The sequence below is a fragment of the Protobothrops mucrosquamatus genome, unplaced genomic scaffold (assembly GCF_001527695.2).
Source record: "Protobothrops mucrosquamatus isolate PMUCROS unplaced genomic scaffold, P.Mucros_1.0 scaffold1314, whole genome shotgun sequence".
Taxonomy (NCBI): Eukaryota; Metazoa; Chordata; class Lepidosauria; order Squamata; family Viperidae; genus Protobothrops; species Protobothrops mucrosquamatus.
The window spans coordinates 147588-163951 of record NW_015387515.1 but is presented as its reverse complement, the minus strand read 5'-3'; the positions used below and the strand labels follow the sequence as shown (position 1 = coordinate 163951).

The 16364-nt window shown below is 40.4% G+C and overlaps 1 protein-coding gene across 1 annotated transcript in view; it reads left to right on the top strand.

The window, feature by feature from the left end:
- TRPC4 (transient receptor potential cation channel subfamily C member 4) overlaps window positions 1–16364 on the top strand; it is a 251856-nt gene that overhangs the window by 160204 nt on the left and 75288 nt on the right. The window contains exon 7 of the mRNA XM_029285122.1: window positions 7557–7751. Within this exon, the coding sequence (XP_029140955.1) occupies window positions 7557–7751 (195 nt within the window). The remainder of the gene's footprint in view (window positions 1–7556; window positions 7752–16364) is intronic.

The following is a 16364-nucleotide window of genomic DNA, read 5'->3' as shown; positions in this document are numbered from 1 at the left end:
CCCCGGGCTCTCGGCTGATGGAATGCCTGGAAACCCGGCGGGCATAGATCAACAAGGGGAACTCCCCCTTCCATGCCCAGCCAGGTCTCGGTGATACCTGCCAGGTCCGCTCCCCCCTCTTGAATAAGCTCTTGAATGAGGGGGGCCTTATTTACCACGGACCTGGCGTTGCATAGCATCAGCCGATGATCCCGGGCCCAAGGATCTAAAGTCCCTGGAGGCCGAGTAGAGCCCTGAGGATCGGAGCATCCACAAGCTTGTAAGCAGCGTGTGCGTGCTCCCAAAACCCGATATGGTCCTCTGCTCCCGCCGTATCTGCCCCTCCCACTGACCGTACTAATCACACCACCCTCTATTAACCCCCCAGTCTCCTCCCTTACCACTCCGCGCCCCCCAGACTCCCAACTCCCATTACCCAACTCCCATTACCCATGGTGATCAATAAACAGTAAACAGTGCTTCTGCACATACATTAGCTTTGGGGATTGAGAAAGGACTAAATAGTAGTAATACCAACTCTCCTTTTCCTGGCTCTCTTCAGGTAGACCATGGTAATTCTGATTTGAGGAAAAATAGCAAGGTTTATTTTCCAAACCAATCTGAGGTAACTTCTATTTTGTTGAAAAATGTACATGAATGCATATAGTCTTCAGGTTACAACCCCAATTGGGCCTAGGATTTCCATCACTAAGCAATATAGCCATAAAGCATGACATTATATGACTGCATTGCTTAGTGATGACAATCTTAATGATCCCAGTTTGCTTTGCAATTCCAAGACTTATAGGTCATTATGTGAATAGTCCCAAGTGCACTGAGTGATGCAAGGTGCACTAAGTGATGCAAGGGGGTGGGGCAGGCTGTGGGAAGGCCAGTGCAGGCCACACATGAGTTGGGAGAGGGATTGGGAGGCCTGGCATAGGATGCAGGTAAGTTCAGGAATATGAGGGTGTGTCTGGATGGCATAGTTTTGAGGACCAGTCATAAGTACCTCTTGTTCAGTACTGTCACATCTTTGAATAGTTGCTGAACAAGTGGTTGATAAATAAGGGCTACCTGTTCTCTTCATACTATTGCCTTTTTGGTAAGCAGTGTTAAGCAAAGTACAGAAAGGGAATAAGAAACACTAAGCCAAAGGAACTAAAGGTAGGAGGTAAGAAAAAGAAATAAAGCTGAAACTATTTACACCCTTCATTATATTTCTCCATACCTCCATACAGGTCCAGAACAATTCACCACAGCCAGATCAGCACTGATGGGTGGGAGCGCATTGGTCAGTGTGGCTGAGTGGGCGTGGCTGGGTCGGTGCAGATGATTCAGCACAGATGACTCGGTGTAGCCAAGTTGCCACAGATGGGTGGGCATGGCTGGGTCAGCATGGCTGGGTCAGCACACCTGGATGGGTGCCGATGGGTTGACACAGAACAAGTCACCCTGGCCAGCTGAACATGGTGACATCTCGGTGCCCCACCAGAAGAAACACCAGCCCCTAATGTACCAGCTGATGAGACACAGGGGCTGGGACGATTGGTGGTGAGGGGAATCACTGCTGTGGAACAATTAACACCAAGCAGTGAAGGGAAGAGGCAGTTCCTAACACAACAACCCTCAGAGGTAGGCTTACATGGAATCAACTGCCCTTGTGTTGTACATCAAGGATTTATTTTTTTTATAAGGGATGGGTTCTCAGTATTGCATTCAATAGAGGATTTGTACAACTGGGGAGAGTGATTTCCTCTTCCCCAGCTGTACAAATCTTCTCTTGAACCTTCATTCTCAATGGGGGGGGGGAATCAGCAAATTATAGAAGGGTCTAAAAAATAAGTTATAAATGTATTTATAATTATACATCCTTAGAAATTATAAATCCTTCAGCAGCATTATCAATGAATCAGGGGAAGGAGCTAGGATGGTAAAATACTAGGGATCCAGAAGAATGATATGGTAGTGTTAGTGTGCAACATGCACCTGGTGGGGCAGGCCAGCCTTAGTTATGAGCTCTATCCTAAACCTATTCCATTTCCCTGAATATGCCTGGCCAAGTTCTTTTTTGTGCACTGGGAATTATTCCCACGGAAATGTATTTAAGAATACATTCATCTTTTCAGATTGCCATCCTGAGCTTTGACTGAAAAAGAAGCCTGGCTGAATTCCATGGGGCTGGTTTTATTTGGAGTAAAAGAGGAATAGGCTGGGCTCTGGGATAACCTCATCAACACTAAAACCCCCAAACCATAAATGTCACCAAGTTGCTTCTGCCACTCCACTCCACTGCACCTTGGACCTGGAATGGAATAATGTTTCTTCTGTGCCTCTTCCCCTCCCAGATTGTCCAAATTGTCCTGCAGCAGTGATTCCCCTCACCACCAGTTAGGGGCTGATGTTTTTTCAGATGGGGCGCCAAGTTATCTCCACATCCAATTGACTGGGGCAACTTGTTCTGTGCCAATTTGACCATGCTCACCCAGGTGTACCGACCCAGCCATACCCACTTATCCATGCTGACCTGGCTACTGTGAGTCATCCCATTCCACCTCCCTACCTATCATTGTATGCCACCTTTGCTTTTATCACATTCATATACAGTTTCAGCTCCATGCAGCCAGTCTTCTCTTTTCCTCTGACCACACATATAATGTGCGCATATGATTTATTCATTCTTTCAAACCACCAGTGCGTTTAGCTCATGTTGTTCACTTTTTTGTTCAAATTTTGTTCAAATTTAGTTATAACTCATTTATTCTATACCTCATCTCTTACATACTTATGTTCCCTGTTACACTGCTTTCAACTTATTCTTTTTTTTCACTTCCAAACAGCCATTTCGGCTTTTTTTTACCAAGTATTAATTGCTCACAACAGGCCACAAAATACCCACTATATCTCTGCTATCAAGTGAACATCTTAAAATTTTCCTATTCATTTTTTAATCTTTACCATTCTACTAAGATATACCAATCCATCTATTTGTTCTAATTTTCAATACTTTTAATAGAACTTGCAATCATTTGCTCCATTTCTCTGTCAAACAAAACTACTTTGAATTCTGATACATTGATCCTCACATCTATACTTCCTTAATCTAATATTCACTGCCAAATACAGTACTCAAGTTTTCATCCAACAAATATAACATTATCCATATGCAAAAAGATATATATCAATTCACATCCACAATCAGCATACCTCTGATATTACCAACAAGCACTTCATATTAATATACTCATAAATACATTAAAATCAAGAAGACATTGCACATCTTTGTCTTATTCCCTGCTCAGTATGCATTCCATTTATTAAACTACATCTGCACCGTTACCATTTTTCCACATCCTTTCAATATTTATGATCACCTTTTCATCATTTCTTGATCAGCAACATTTGCAGCAATTGTTTCGATTTAACATACAGTTTAACATACATATTACTATCATTCTGATACAAATCTTTAAAATAATTCTTCCAGTATCCCAGTTTTATCCAAAATCATTTTACTTTTATTCTTGTTCACTCTAGTGGACGTGCCTTGTTCATCCACTTCCCTTTTTAAAAAATGCTAGAGAAAAAGGAAAATAAAGGGATGAAGTCACTATGTATGTGTTGGCTGGCCATATAATGAATGTATATAGAATATGTACAATATATGAAATTTTACAAATTTTCAAAAAAAGATGACATTTTTGTAACCATCCATACAATTTTTATTTCCATCAAAGTCACTCTGCATTTTCTCTGTCTAATTTAACTGTAATCATTCCTTGCTTTATTTGACTACATTTGTTGCAATCATTTTTTTCTATTATACTGATTATACAGTGTCTTTTACTTAGCTTTTTGTACTTGACACTACTAAATACATAATATGTGACACTACATAATAGATGAATAAATAAATAAGCTAGAGAAACATGTAACTGAAAAAGTAGTAAAATAACAGAGATCATCATACACTCTGTGAAGCACAAGCATTCACTCAGTTGTTACTTCATTAAAACCTCCTGTAACTTGTAAGCAAAATTTAAAGAGATAGATGAAGTTTTATCCAGTTGTTTGTTTGTTTGTTTGTTTGTTTGTTTGTTTGTTTGTTTGTTTGTTTAGTAAATTGACATGCCACCTATTTTTCAGAGACGACTTTGGGCAGCTTACAAACATTAAAACTATTAGACACTAAAATAATAAAACAATAAATAAAAACAATAATAAAGACATGTTCTTTTTTTTTATTCTATGCATAATCTGGACTCACAACTCCTACTCGAGGAGCAGGTGGCAGTCATGGCCAGGAGGGTCTTTGTGCAACTGCAGGTTTTGCACCAGTAACATCCTTTCCTGAACCAACAATCCCTACTCATGCCTGTTGCAAGGTGCTCTACAAGGGGCTACCCTTGAAAAGCATCCAGAAGCTCCAGTTGGTTCAAAATGCAGTGCCCCACATGGTTTTGTACAGATCTCAGTGTGCACATATGCCACCTCTCCTGCAGGAGCTGCATTGGTTGCAGATTTGCTTCCGGGTACAATTCAAGGTGCTGATTGTCACCTTTAAAGCCCTTTGTGGCTTGGGACCAGGTTATCTGAGGAACCATCTCTTGCCGGTCACATCCACCAGCAAGAGCGGAGAGGTTGCAGATCCTGTCACCTAAAAAGGTACATCTGGCGGGCCCCACCATGGGTCTTTTCAATTGTGGCTCCCTCCTCATGGTATATTATCCCTTCAAAAAGTAGATGAGCCCCCACTTTGATATTCTTTCATAAGACCCTGAAGACCTGGTTTTGCCAGCAGGCCTGAGGAACCCAGAGTGGAATGGAGTCCATCAAATGGCTTATTTGACTGTGTGTGGTTGCGGGGGGGGGGGGGGGAGGTTATTGGGTTTTATATATTTTTTATTTTCTATATGTGTTTTATTGCTTGTAAGCTGCTTAGAGTTGCTGTGAGCAAGTAGATGGCTATATACATTTTCTAAATAAAAATTCCTTTTTCATAACCAATGTAAGAAGAGCAGTAAAATTAACTAAGATAAATGGCCTTCTGAACTTTGGAATTATAATAACATTTAGGCATTGGGTAGGTTTTCATTTTAGAAAAAGAGTATTTGCAAATATATCTCTAGGAAAAGAGACCTGTTTTCTTTGACATTCTACAATACAGCACAAGCTTAGTTTTCTTATATGCCAGCATCAGTATCATCTCATTGGAGAATTCAATTTCTTGGCAAGTAATTGTTTTTCCAACTGAGGATAAAAATATTAACTTCTATTAAATGGGCCAATCCAATTTGGCATAAGAAGAACCTTATAAGCAAGTCTGGCCTCCCCTTTGGTAATGCCCGTTTTGAGTCACAGAGCTACATTTGAAATGAAGCAAACAATTTGAAATATATTTTATAAGAATTTGAATGGAATATTCCCCAGTGCAGCCATATTATTATATGAACCTATAAAATAACAGGACATGTGCTTTGTCTAATGCAGCAAATACAATCTGGCAAAATAAAATTATTTCATTACTGAGGTGGGTTTCTTTTAAGCATTTGGTATTACATAATCCAGGTAGATGTTTTGTTTCCTTATTGTCTGAAAAATTGTGACTTTAAAAGTTTTTTGTTTGTTCAACTGCAGAGCTATCCAGTTGCCAAGTCTGGACATTGGGGCATTTGGAGCTCATAAAGATAACATAATAACACCACACTCCTGCCCTCAGAGGAATTTTTTTGTGTGAAATGACCTGAAATATGAGTCTCCATGAAATCTAAACAGCAGAAGTAATAGTTCTCTGTTAATAAAGGCATTTATAAACTTATGCTATACAGAAATTGAATCAAATAAGATTTAAAATTGATGTATATATCTTATAAATGAAGAGTAGAGTTGCTAGTATATTTCTTGGCTAAGCATTGGAGCCTAATTCAAAGTGAAAAATTCTGAGCTAAAATCTGCCTGTTCCACCTGAAGTATATGTAAGGTTTTCCACTTAGCCTCACAATTGCCCCAGCATTACTCAGGAATTTAAAAGGGCCAAAGAAACTCCTGAGCCGAGGTTTCAGCAAGCAAACAACTTTTATTTTGATCAAAATAGAGTTGGGTGACCCCATCTCTCTTTGTGGCTGGTAGAGAGATGAAGGCAACAACCAGGGAAGATATCTTCCACCTTTTATACCTTTCCAGAACAAAAAGATCAGGTCTTGGTACGAGGCATAAGATGGCACAAAAAAATAATTCCTAGATGATGACTCATACACAGCAACCCAGGCTCCATCCGTAACTCCTTTCCCCCCTCCCCTTACCTTGCTCTTTTCATGTAAGCAATCACCTATACCTAAAGCATGAAACATTTGCTTCTATATAACTAATTTCCCAATCTAAAGCATCTATAAAGCTGCTTGCACATAACAAAGATAATGAAAATATCACTACTAATATCAATATTACTAATATCAACCTTAAGCATAATAAAATCCCTTCATATATGATCTATTTCAAACTTATCCAATAATTTTCCTATAGAAGTTTGGTGTATACAGATAGTCCTCACTTACTGATAATAATTGGGATCAGAAAGCTTGTTGCTAAATGACACAGTCATAAGATATGCCCATCCCATGCACCAACTTACAATAGCAGTTCTGAAAGTCCCAGTTGCTGTCATTAGGAAAATCCCTCATTATTGCAGGGTCCCAATAACGTCTTGGGTTTCTGGAAAGTTCTTTTTTGCTAGTAGTTTTGCTAGTACAGAATTTTGAAAGCCTACCATTCTCCTTCCTCACAGCACAATTCAGGTGAAGTTGCTCTTTCTCATTTTCTTCTCTCCCCTCAGAGAGGAAAACAAGCTGAGATGCCTGTTTGCAAAAAAATTATTTCCTTCTTCACTTTCCCAAAGTCTGTTAGACCTTCCACAGATATTTCTCTAAGTGGATATTCTTCCATTATTATGTTCATTTATTTTTGGAGTTCCAATTGCCCCAATCACTGTTTTGATACTCTATTGACTAACTTCTGGCATTTAGTAGAATAGCATTTTTCTCCACAATCACATTCACTCAGAAAGTTACCTTTTTTCCCATAACCCATCTCTGGTTCTTTCATTATGGCCATTCAGTTAAGAATAATATGCAAACATCACTCCTAACATAATTATCTATATTAAATAGAAAAATTACAAAAACTGCATTGTGAAAATACATTTTAGTTAAGGTTTAGCTAAATATTTTCTTTGTCTTATTAGTATCATGGTTGGTTGCACAGTTAACCAGATATTTAGACTGGATTTTGCATTTTTATCCATCTGTTGAGTCATTAATATTATTTTATTTCAAAATATAGAAAATTGCTTATAAGAAAAGGTGATGGGCACTATAAAAATCAGTCAAGATGAATGTTAATAAACTAAGACACCAGAAGTATTAAAATTCAAAGGGAGAACACAAATTGGATTTCAACTCTTCTAGTTTGTTTTTTTAAATTTCTGATAGTGTTATCTTTCTGAAAACCTACAACAATAATAATTTAATAAACCTATCTAGTATGAGATAAAAATGTGTTTTCATGTTTTATATATTCAGGATCATGCAGATATTGAATGGAAATTTGCTCGTACAAAGTTATGGATGAGTTACTTTGAAGAAGGAGGGACTTTGCCCACACCTTTCAATGTCATACCAAGTCCAAAATCTCTATGGTATCTAATAAGATGGCTGTGGAGACGACTATGCAGGCAAAACATTAAAAAAAAAACGGAAAGTTTTGGAACCATTGGGGTAAGCAAAATTAGCCATTTCCTTCCTCATCTTTGTAAGACTGGGTAGTGGTGACATCTTACCTACAGAGGCTAGAAGGATGTATATTTCTGCTTTTTGACAATGCCAAAAAGTCTCTTGAATCAACTGTACTTTCCCTTCTTTCTCTTCCTGATTTTTTAAAATAATCACCGTTCCCCATTTGGTGAAATAATGTATTAGGAGTGTCTAAAAATGTAAACAAAATGGAAAAAGTGTTTATTTTGAGCTCAAAGCTAAACTTCATTCAAAGCATTCCTTTGGCCATGTTATAGTGAAACAAAACTCAAAATAATCAATATGTTCTATCTGAACATACCGGTAATTCCAAATATGTAAAAGGTTCCGTAGAAAATAACGGGAATTTAAAATAACAGTTTTGTGAGGGCAAGTATAAGTAACTGCCCTGGGTCCACATATAGAGGAAGCACCATCCAAAATATAATTTAGAATTTGAGAAGTACAGAGTGTGCATTTTTTATTCAAGATAGTGAAAATAATTAAAATATAACTCAAGAATCAAGAATTATTCCAAACTGTTTTATGATAGTTGGGTCATTTGATCCAATTGTTAGACTTGTACATTTAATCAGGATATGGCACACCATCATTGCCTCTACCTAGCTTGGCCCAGTTGGACAATGTGGCAGTTGAAACATAGGTGTTGTTTCAACTGCAATACTGAGAAATTCTTAATCAACTAAAGTTCTTGATAAGTAAGATTATCTTTCTCCCTTTTTAAATCTTGTGACCTTGAAGCTCAAAAAATATTAAATAAAGAGAAAACACACTAAACTCTTCACCCTCATAATATGGCATAGTTGTGCAAATTCAGTATATCTTAGAAACAAAAATTGTGGCTCTTTGTAGGTGCGTCATTAAATCTTCAATGAGAATAGAGCTGGAAGTGATCTGGGAGGTCTAGTCCATCCCCCTGCTCAAGCAGGAGACCCTATACCATTTCAGACGGTTGGCTGTCTAGTCTTTTCTTAAAAACCTCCAGTGATGAAGCCCCTACAACCTCTGAAGGCAAGCTGTTCTACTGGTTAATTGCCCTCACTGTTAGGAAGTTTCTCCTTAATTCCAGGTTGCTTCTCTCCTTGATTAGTTTCCATTCATTGTTTCTTGTCTTGCCTTCTGGTGCTTTGGAAAATGAACAGAACAGAAACAACAGAACAGAACAGAATAATAGCAGAGTCGGAAGGGACCTTATAGGTCATCTAGTCATCACCCCCTGCCCAAGTAGGAGTCCCTACACCATTTGTGACAGATGGTAGTCCAGTCTCTTCTTTTTTAAAAAAAAATTTACAAAATTTTATTTATAATACAATTAAAAAAACATTGGATATAACGTGACATTCCAGTATATACATTCTTATCAAATTATTCCACATTTTACAATCGATTCTTCATCTCTGAATATACATCTAAATTTTATATACAATACTTATTCTAAAATTACATATATTTCTATCTTAACACTAGCCTATAATCCCAACCATCCTCCTCGAATCCCTCCAGCAGTAAAATTTATCCCAGGTTTTGAAATAAACTGATCTACATTTGTCTTTCAATACCATTGTGAGCCTGTCCATTTCCGCACATGATAATATTTTATATAGTGTCTCTTCCTCTGTGGGAATTTCTTTGCTCTTCCATTTTTGCGCGAACGCTAACCTAGCTGCAGTCAAGTTATGTAACAGCAAATAGATTGTTCCCTTATTGTATTTCTCTGTAGTTACAGTATTCCCAACAGGAAAAGTTCAGGTTTTAACTCTAAGTCCAACATCAATCATCTTCGTATCCTATTCCAATACTCACAAGCCTTTGGGCATTCCCACCACATATGATAATATTGCTGTTTTACATTTCCAGCATAAAGGTGAGATATTTGGACCCATTTTGGCTAACCCTACAGGTGGGAAGTGCCATCTATGAAACATCTTATAGAAGTTTTCCTTGTACGAGGTAGCTAGAGTGAGTTTCCTATTTCTTTCCCACAGTTCTTGCCAAATATGCAGATCGATACTGAAACCAAAATCCCTACTCCAAATTAGCATAGTCTCCTTGACCTGTTCTTCATACATTGCCTGATCTAAAAGAAAGTGATATTTTTTTTAATCATTTTATCCTTGGGCCCTAATAATATTTTGTCTAGTTCTGTCGGTTCTATTTTTATACCCCACTCTTTTTTGTCTTTCCTATATCTTGCTTTTAGTTGGAGGTATGCCCACCATTCTAATTCTATCCCTGCATCTTGAAGATTTTTCCTCGATTTTAATTCTCCTCTCTCATCTAATATGTTTTTATAAGTTATTACTTTCCCTAACTGGATAAACATTGGGTGTATATACATTTCTAATGTTGAAATCCAATTGGGAACTTGCCTATAATTCTGTTGCCGGATTTTGGTCCATACATCTATTAACGCCCGTCTAATGTAGTGCCTCCGGAAGTACTGGTGAACTTTATGTTTCTCATCCCACAACATAGCGTTCCATCCAGTCTGCATGTCATGACCTTCCAATTTTAAAAATCTCCGGTTTTCCAATCGAATCCAATCCCACACCCATAGTAAAATTGTAGATTGATAGTATTTCTCCAGGTCAGGGAGACCAAGACCCCCCCCCTTTCCTTAGCATCCTGTAATAATTTTAATTTAATCCTTGCTTTTTTTCCTTGCCAAATGAATTTAAGTATTGATTGGTTGAAATTTCGAAAGAATTCCTTTTCTAATTTAATTGGTATACATTGAAATAGAAATAATATTTTAGGTAGTACGTTCATTTTGATTATGGCAATTCTACCCATAAAAGAGAGCTGAAGGTTTGTCCAGGTATCCAAGTCAGTTTTAATCTGTTCCATTAATTTATCATAATAGTCTCTTTTAATTGTCACACACCTAGCTGTTAATTGTATTCCTAAGTATCTTATTTTCTTTGTGATCTGAATGCCTAATCTATCAGCTAGTTCATTTTTCTGTGTTCTAATCATATTCTTCATGAGCATTTTAGTTTTTTCTTATTTATCTTTAGGCCTGCCATTTCACCATATTCACCCAGTACTTCCATTAGCCTTATCCCTGATTGTAGTGGCTCTTCGATTATAAAAACAAGATCGTCAGCAAAGACTTGCAATTTGAAAATTTATCTCTTGATCTCTAAATCTTTAATCTGCTCGTCTTTCCGAATCATTCTGTTTAGTACCTCCAGGGATAAAATAAACCAGTGGTGGCGAACCTATGGCACATGTGCCAGAGGCGGCACTTGGAACCCTCTCTGTGGGCACGTGTGCCATGCCCCAGAGATGGCAACCGTCCTTCTTCAACCAGCTTCCCACTAACTCGCCGAGGTCCCACATGGCCAGATGCATCCCAGCATGGCTGGTTTCCCTCCCCCCTGCCCCATTCCTCCTGGCCTCACATGCTCTTTTTTTCCCGGGCACGACCCACTGCAGCACCTCCTCAGCTGTTGGCCATCTGTCTAGCTTAGAGGCAGCTTCTCTGAACTTCTTGTGGTGGGCTGCGGAGCCCTAGAGTGCGCCGGTCGAGGGGCCAGCAGGCTGTGGCTGCTGACAGACACTGTTGGCCCCCATGCGCTCACTGGCCTCTGTGTGCGGGGGTCGATGGTGTCAGGCAGCAGCTGCCCCAGCCCCTGCCTCACCTTGCCCTGCGACAATGGCACCCCATCCCTGCCTCACCTCACCCCGCAGGATGAGCCTTCTGCCCACTGCCCCACCTGCCAGAGACCCCTGGATCTCCCCCAACCCTGCCCGGTTTCCACAGGCATCCCTCCCCATGAGCAACATTGAGGTGACCACGCCCACCTTGGCCACACCCACCCAGTCTGCCATGACCACCACAGCCATGACCACCCAGTGGGCCACGCCCACCAAGTGGGCCACACCCACCTGACACCCGGTGATAAATAAGTGGGTTTTGGGTTGCAGTTTGGGCATTCGGTCTCTAAAAGGTTCGCCATCACTGATATAAACAATAGTGGAGATAACAGACAATCTTGCCTTGTACCTTTTTTGATCTGAAAGCTTTTAGTAGTTTCTCCGTTAATTATCACTTTAGCTACCTGTTTGGAATAAATCGCTTTGAACATGTTTATGAAATTCTCCCCAAAATCCATGTATTCCAATTGGTTAAACATAAAATCCCATTTCACATTGTCAAATGCTTTTTGTGCATCAAGAAAGATTAGTCCCATTTGTTTTTCATTGTGAGCCTCATAATATTCCAATACGTCCAATATGATCCTGACATTATTTCTTATGTATCTTTTGGGTAGAAAACCATTTTGATCCGTATGTATGAATTTTACTAAGAATCTTTCAAGATGTTTAGCCATTATGGCCATGAAAATTTTATAGTCCTAATTTAATAATGAAATGGGCCTATAGTTTTTAATGAACGCCAAATCTGAATTATCCTTGGGGATCAAAGTGATATTGCTTCTTCCCATGAGGTCGGAATTTTTGCATTCTTCAGAACCTTGTTGAATAGATCTATTAATATTGGACTTAGAGATTCTTGCATATTTTTGTATATTTCTATTGGTAAACCATCCACAGTCCAGTCTCTTCTTGAAAGCCTCCAGTGATGAAGCACCAACAACATCTGAAAGCAGTCTATTCCATTGGTTTATTGCTCTCACTGTCAGGAAATTTATCCTAATTTCCAGATTGAATCTCTCCTTGATCAGTTTCCATTGTTATTCCTTGTCTGGCATTCAGGTGCTTTGGAAAATAATTTGACACCCTCTTCTTTGTGGCAGCCCCTGTAAGGTCCAACCTCAGCTATTTTCTCAGGAAAGCATGAAAGAAAACAGGGTGGATTTTCCTTAATGACTTAGGCAACTCCAATTCTACTGTAACTGGGTTAAAAATACATTTGATAGGGAAAGGTCCTAAAAATTTCAGCCCTAACTTTTTTGAGGGTTGTAAGGATTGAAGGAACCATGTGGACAAATACACTCAGTCCCCAACGTGGAATGGTTTAAGCTCAATCTTTTTTATCAGCTTGGGTTTTGTAAGCCTCCTTGGCCTCAGCAAGAGCTTTGTGCACTACTGGCCAAGTATTTTTCAACTGCTCCATCCATTCTTTTAGGGAAGGGATGGTTTTTGGGCTGGCAGTTCAGGGATAAGGTTAAAGTTCTGCCCTGTTGCCACTCAGAAAGAGATAAAACTGGTGCTGGTATGCACAACATTGTTGTATGCTACTTCAGTAAAAGGCAGGAGGTCGGTCCATTTGTCCTGTTGGTAGTTGAAGGTATTGTTCCTGAACTAAGTTCATTCATTCTGTCCCCCCATTCATTTGCAGATGGTGACTAGAACTGAGTCCTTGGTTGGTACCTAAGTCCAAAAAGGCTCCTCTGTTGGAAATAATTCATTGTGGGGCTCCATGCAGGTCGTAAATGTGGTGTAAGAACATTTTTGCTAGTCCCTTAGCAGTGGGAATTTTCTGTCAAGGGATAAAATGTATTTGTTTGCAGAATAGATCAGTCACGACCCAGATTACAGTACTTCCCCTGCTTTCAGGAAGTTCTACAATAAAGTCCATAGAGATCTCTCTTCAGGGTGCTGAGGGCTCAGCCACCATTTGAAGGAGCTCCGAAGTTTTCCCTTGTCTCCGCTTTGCCGCTGCACAAATAGGGCAGCTGGAGACATAGCTTTCAATGTCCTTTTTGAGAGGGCCACCAAAACTGCCTCTTGAGAAGGTGCAGAGTTTTCATGAAACCAAAGTGCCCCCCAGTTTTGAGTCATGGCAAGCCTGCATAATTTTTAGTCACTGAGTGGCAGGCACGTATAGTTTTCCACCAAAAATGCCAATCCATCCTGAATGGAGCAGACATTCTTGTGGCTGCCAAACCACTCATCTCCTTCCAGGTCTTTCTTGAAAGCTGCTACTGTGGCATTGTCCATTGGTGCCTTTTCCTTTCTTTGGGCCCTTGGTGCGATGGGAGTTGGTGCGATGGGAGCAGAGGCTTGACTATTTCTGCCTTGGAGCTATTGTATTGGGGGTATTCAAGATAAAGCCTTTGCCAGGAAATTCCTCCTCCCTGGTAAATAGCATAGGGTGAAATCAAATCATTGGAAGTATTGGGCCCATCATGCCTGCCCATCCACATGGAGAGAAGTAAGCAGTGGGGTACCACAAGGCTCCGTCTTAGTCCCAGTACTCTTCAATATCTTCATCAATGACTTAGATGAGGGAATTGAAGGGGAACTCATCAAATTTGTAGATGACACTAAACTGGCAGGAATAGCCAAGACCCAAGAAGATAAGCTCAGGATGCAAAAAGATCTTGACAAACTTGAACAATGAGCCCTATCCAACAAAATTAAATTTAATGTGGAGAAAAGCAAAGTTTTACATTTAGGCAGTAAAAATCAAAGGTATAAGTACAGATTAGGTGAGACCTGGCTTAAAAACAGTAACTGTGAGAGAGACCTTGGAGTCCTAGTGGACAATCACTTGACTATGATCCAGCAATGTGCAGCAGCAGCCAAAAAAGCTAATACAATCCTGGGTTGTTAAGCAAAGGCATAGAATCAAGATCACACGAAGTATTAGTACCGCTTTATAAAACCCTAGTAAGTCCACACCTGGAATACTGCAACCAATCTTGGTCACCATATTACAAAAAAGATGTTGAGACCTTGGAAAAAGTTCAGAGAAGAGCAATTAAAACGATCAAATGTCTGGAGACTAAAATATATGAAGAATGGCTGCAGGACTTGGGTTTGGCTAGTCTAAAGAAAAGAAGAAACAGGGGCGACATGATAGCAGTATTCCAATATTTGAGGAGCTGCCATAAGGAAGAGGGCATCAAACTACTCTCCAAAGCACCAGAGGGCAGGACAAGAAACAATGGTTGGAAACTGACCAAAGAGAGAAGCAACCTGGAATTAAGGAGAAACTTCCTAACAGTGAGGATAATTAACCAGTGGAACAGCTTGCCTTCAGACATTGTGGGTGCTCCATCACTGGAGGTTTTTAAGAAGAGACTAGACAGTAGTCTGAAATGGTATAGGCTCTCCTGCTTGAGCAGGGGGCTGGACTAGAAGACCTCCAAGGTACCTTCCAGCTCTATTCTATTCTATTCACCATTTGGTAGCATGGAGCTTCTTTAAAACAGCTCCGACCAGCTTCATGTTCTTGGCTTTCATCTCTGTGTAAATTAAGATGTCATCAAGATACACCAGCCCCACTTTGTAAAGGTGCTCATTTAGCACCTCGTTTATCAACTGCATGAACACTGTGAGAATGAAAGCACTTTGAATTGAAAGCAACCAAGTGGACAGTTGAAACCAGTTTTCCATTCATCCCCTCTCTAATTCTAACATGGTAGTAAGCCTCTTATAAGTCCAATTTTGAAAAAATTCTCCCCTTGGTGAAGTGGGCCAACATGTCTTTCATTAAGGGAATGGGGTATACATTTTCCACACACACCACATTTAGACCATGATAGTCAATGCAGAGACAAAGAGTGCTGTGCTTTTTCTCTCTAAACAGGACAGGGACAGCCACCCTAGGTTGGGCTGGCTGAATAAAGCCCTGGACCAGGTTTTTGTCAATGAAGGCACATAATTCAACTAATTCTCTCAGGGTTATTGAATAAAGCTTCAGCTTTGGTAATTTGGCCCTGGAACAATCTCAGTGGCATAGTCCTTGGGTCAGTGGTGGGGAAACTCGTCCAACCCTTTCTCATTAAACACATCTCTTAGGTCTTGGTATTCCCTAGGGATGGTTGGGAGGTCTTTCCCTTGCATTGATGCTCCAATTTCTCAGTGTAGTGCCCGTCAGGGTAGGTGTCCTTCATTACATGGAGGTCTGTTCCTTGGTGGGAATTTCAATAGCCCCCTCCTCCAATCCACTTGTGGGTTCCATTTTTTCAGCCAGGCCAACCTCAAAATGAGGGGCTTTTCCATCCCAGGGGCTACTATGAAACTTAAAGTCTCTGAATGGGCTCTTTTTGTCATCCCTAGGGGTTTGGTAGCAAAAGTGCCTCTCGCAACTGAACCATCTAGTTCAGCGGTTCTCAACCTGTGGGTCGCGACCCCATTTGGGGTCGAACAACCATTTCACGGGGGTCGCCAAACAACGCAGTCTGCCATTTTTCCCCCTTTTCCTTAGCTGTGCTACTCCCTCTTATTCTATTGGCTTTTGAAAGCCAATAGAGTAGACTCTATTCAAGAGACTCTATTCTATTGGCGTTCGAAAGCCAATCTATTGGCTTTCGAAAGCCAATAGAATAGACTCTCTTGAATAGAGTCTAATTCTAGTGGCTTTCAAAAGCCAATAGGAATTGTCCAGGCTGTCTCTGCCCTGCTGAGCCCGCCAAAAGTCCCAGTCTGCAAACGGTGCTGCAAGTTGTCTGCAGCTAAGGCGAGCTTTCTGGACGTTTCCACCTCTCCCTGCTGAGCAACTACTAAACGTAAGTAAAAGAGGGCCAGGGGTGGGAGGTGGGAGGCCGGCAGGCGCAGGGAGGGTTGCTGGCGCGTGTGGGGCCCAGTGGGTGCTTTACCTCTCTTGGGCTGGGCCAGCTGGTGGCCCAGCCAGTGGTCGGCCTGCGCCCTCACTGCCGC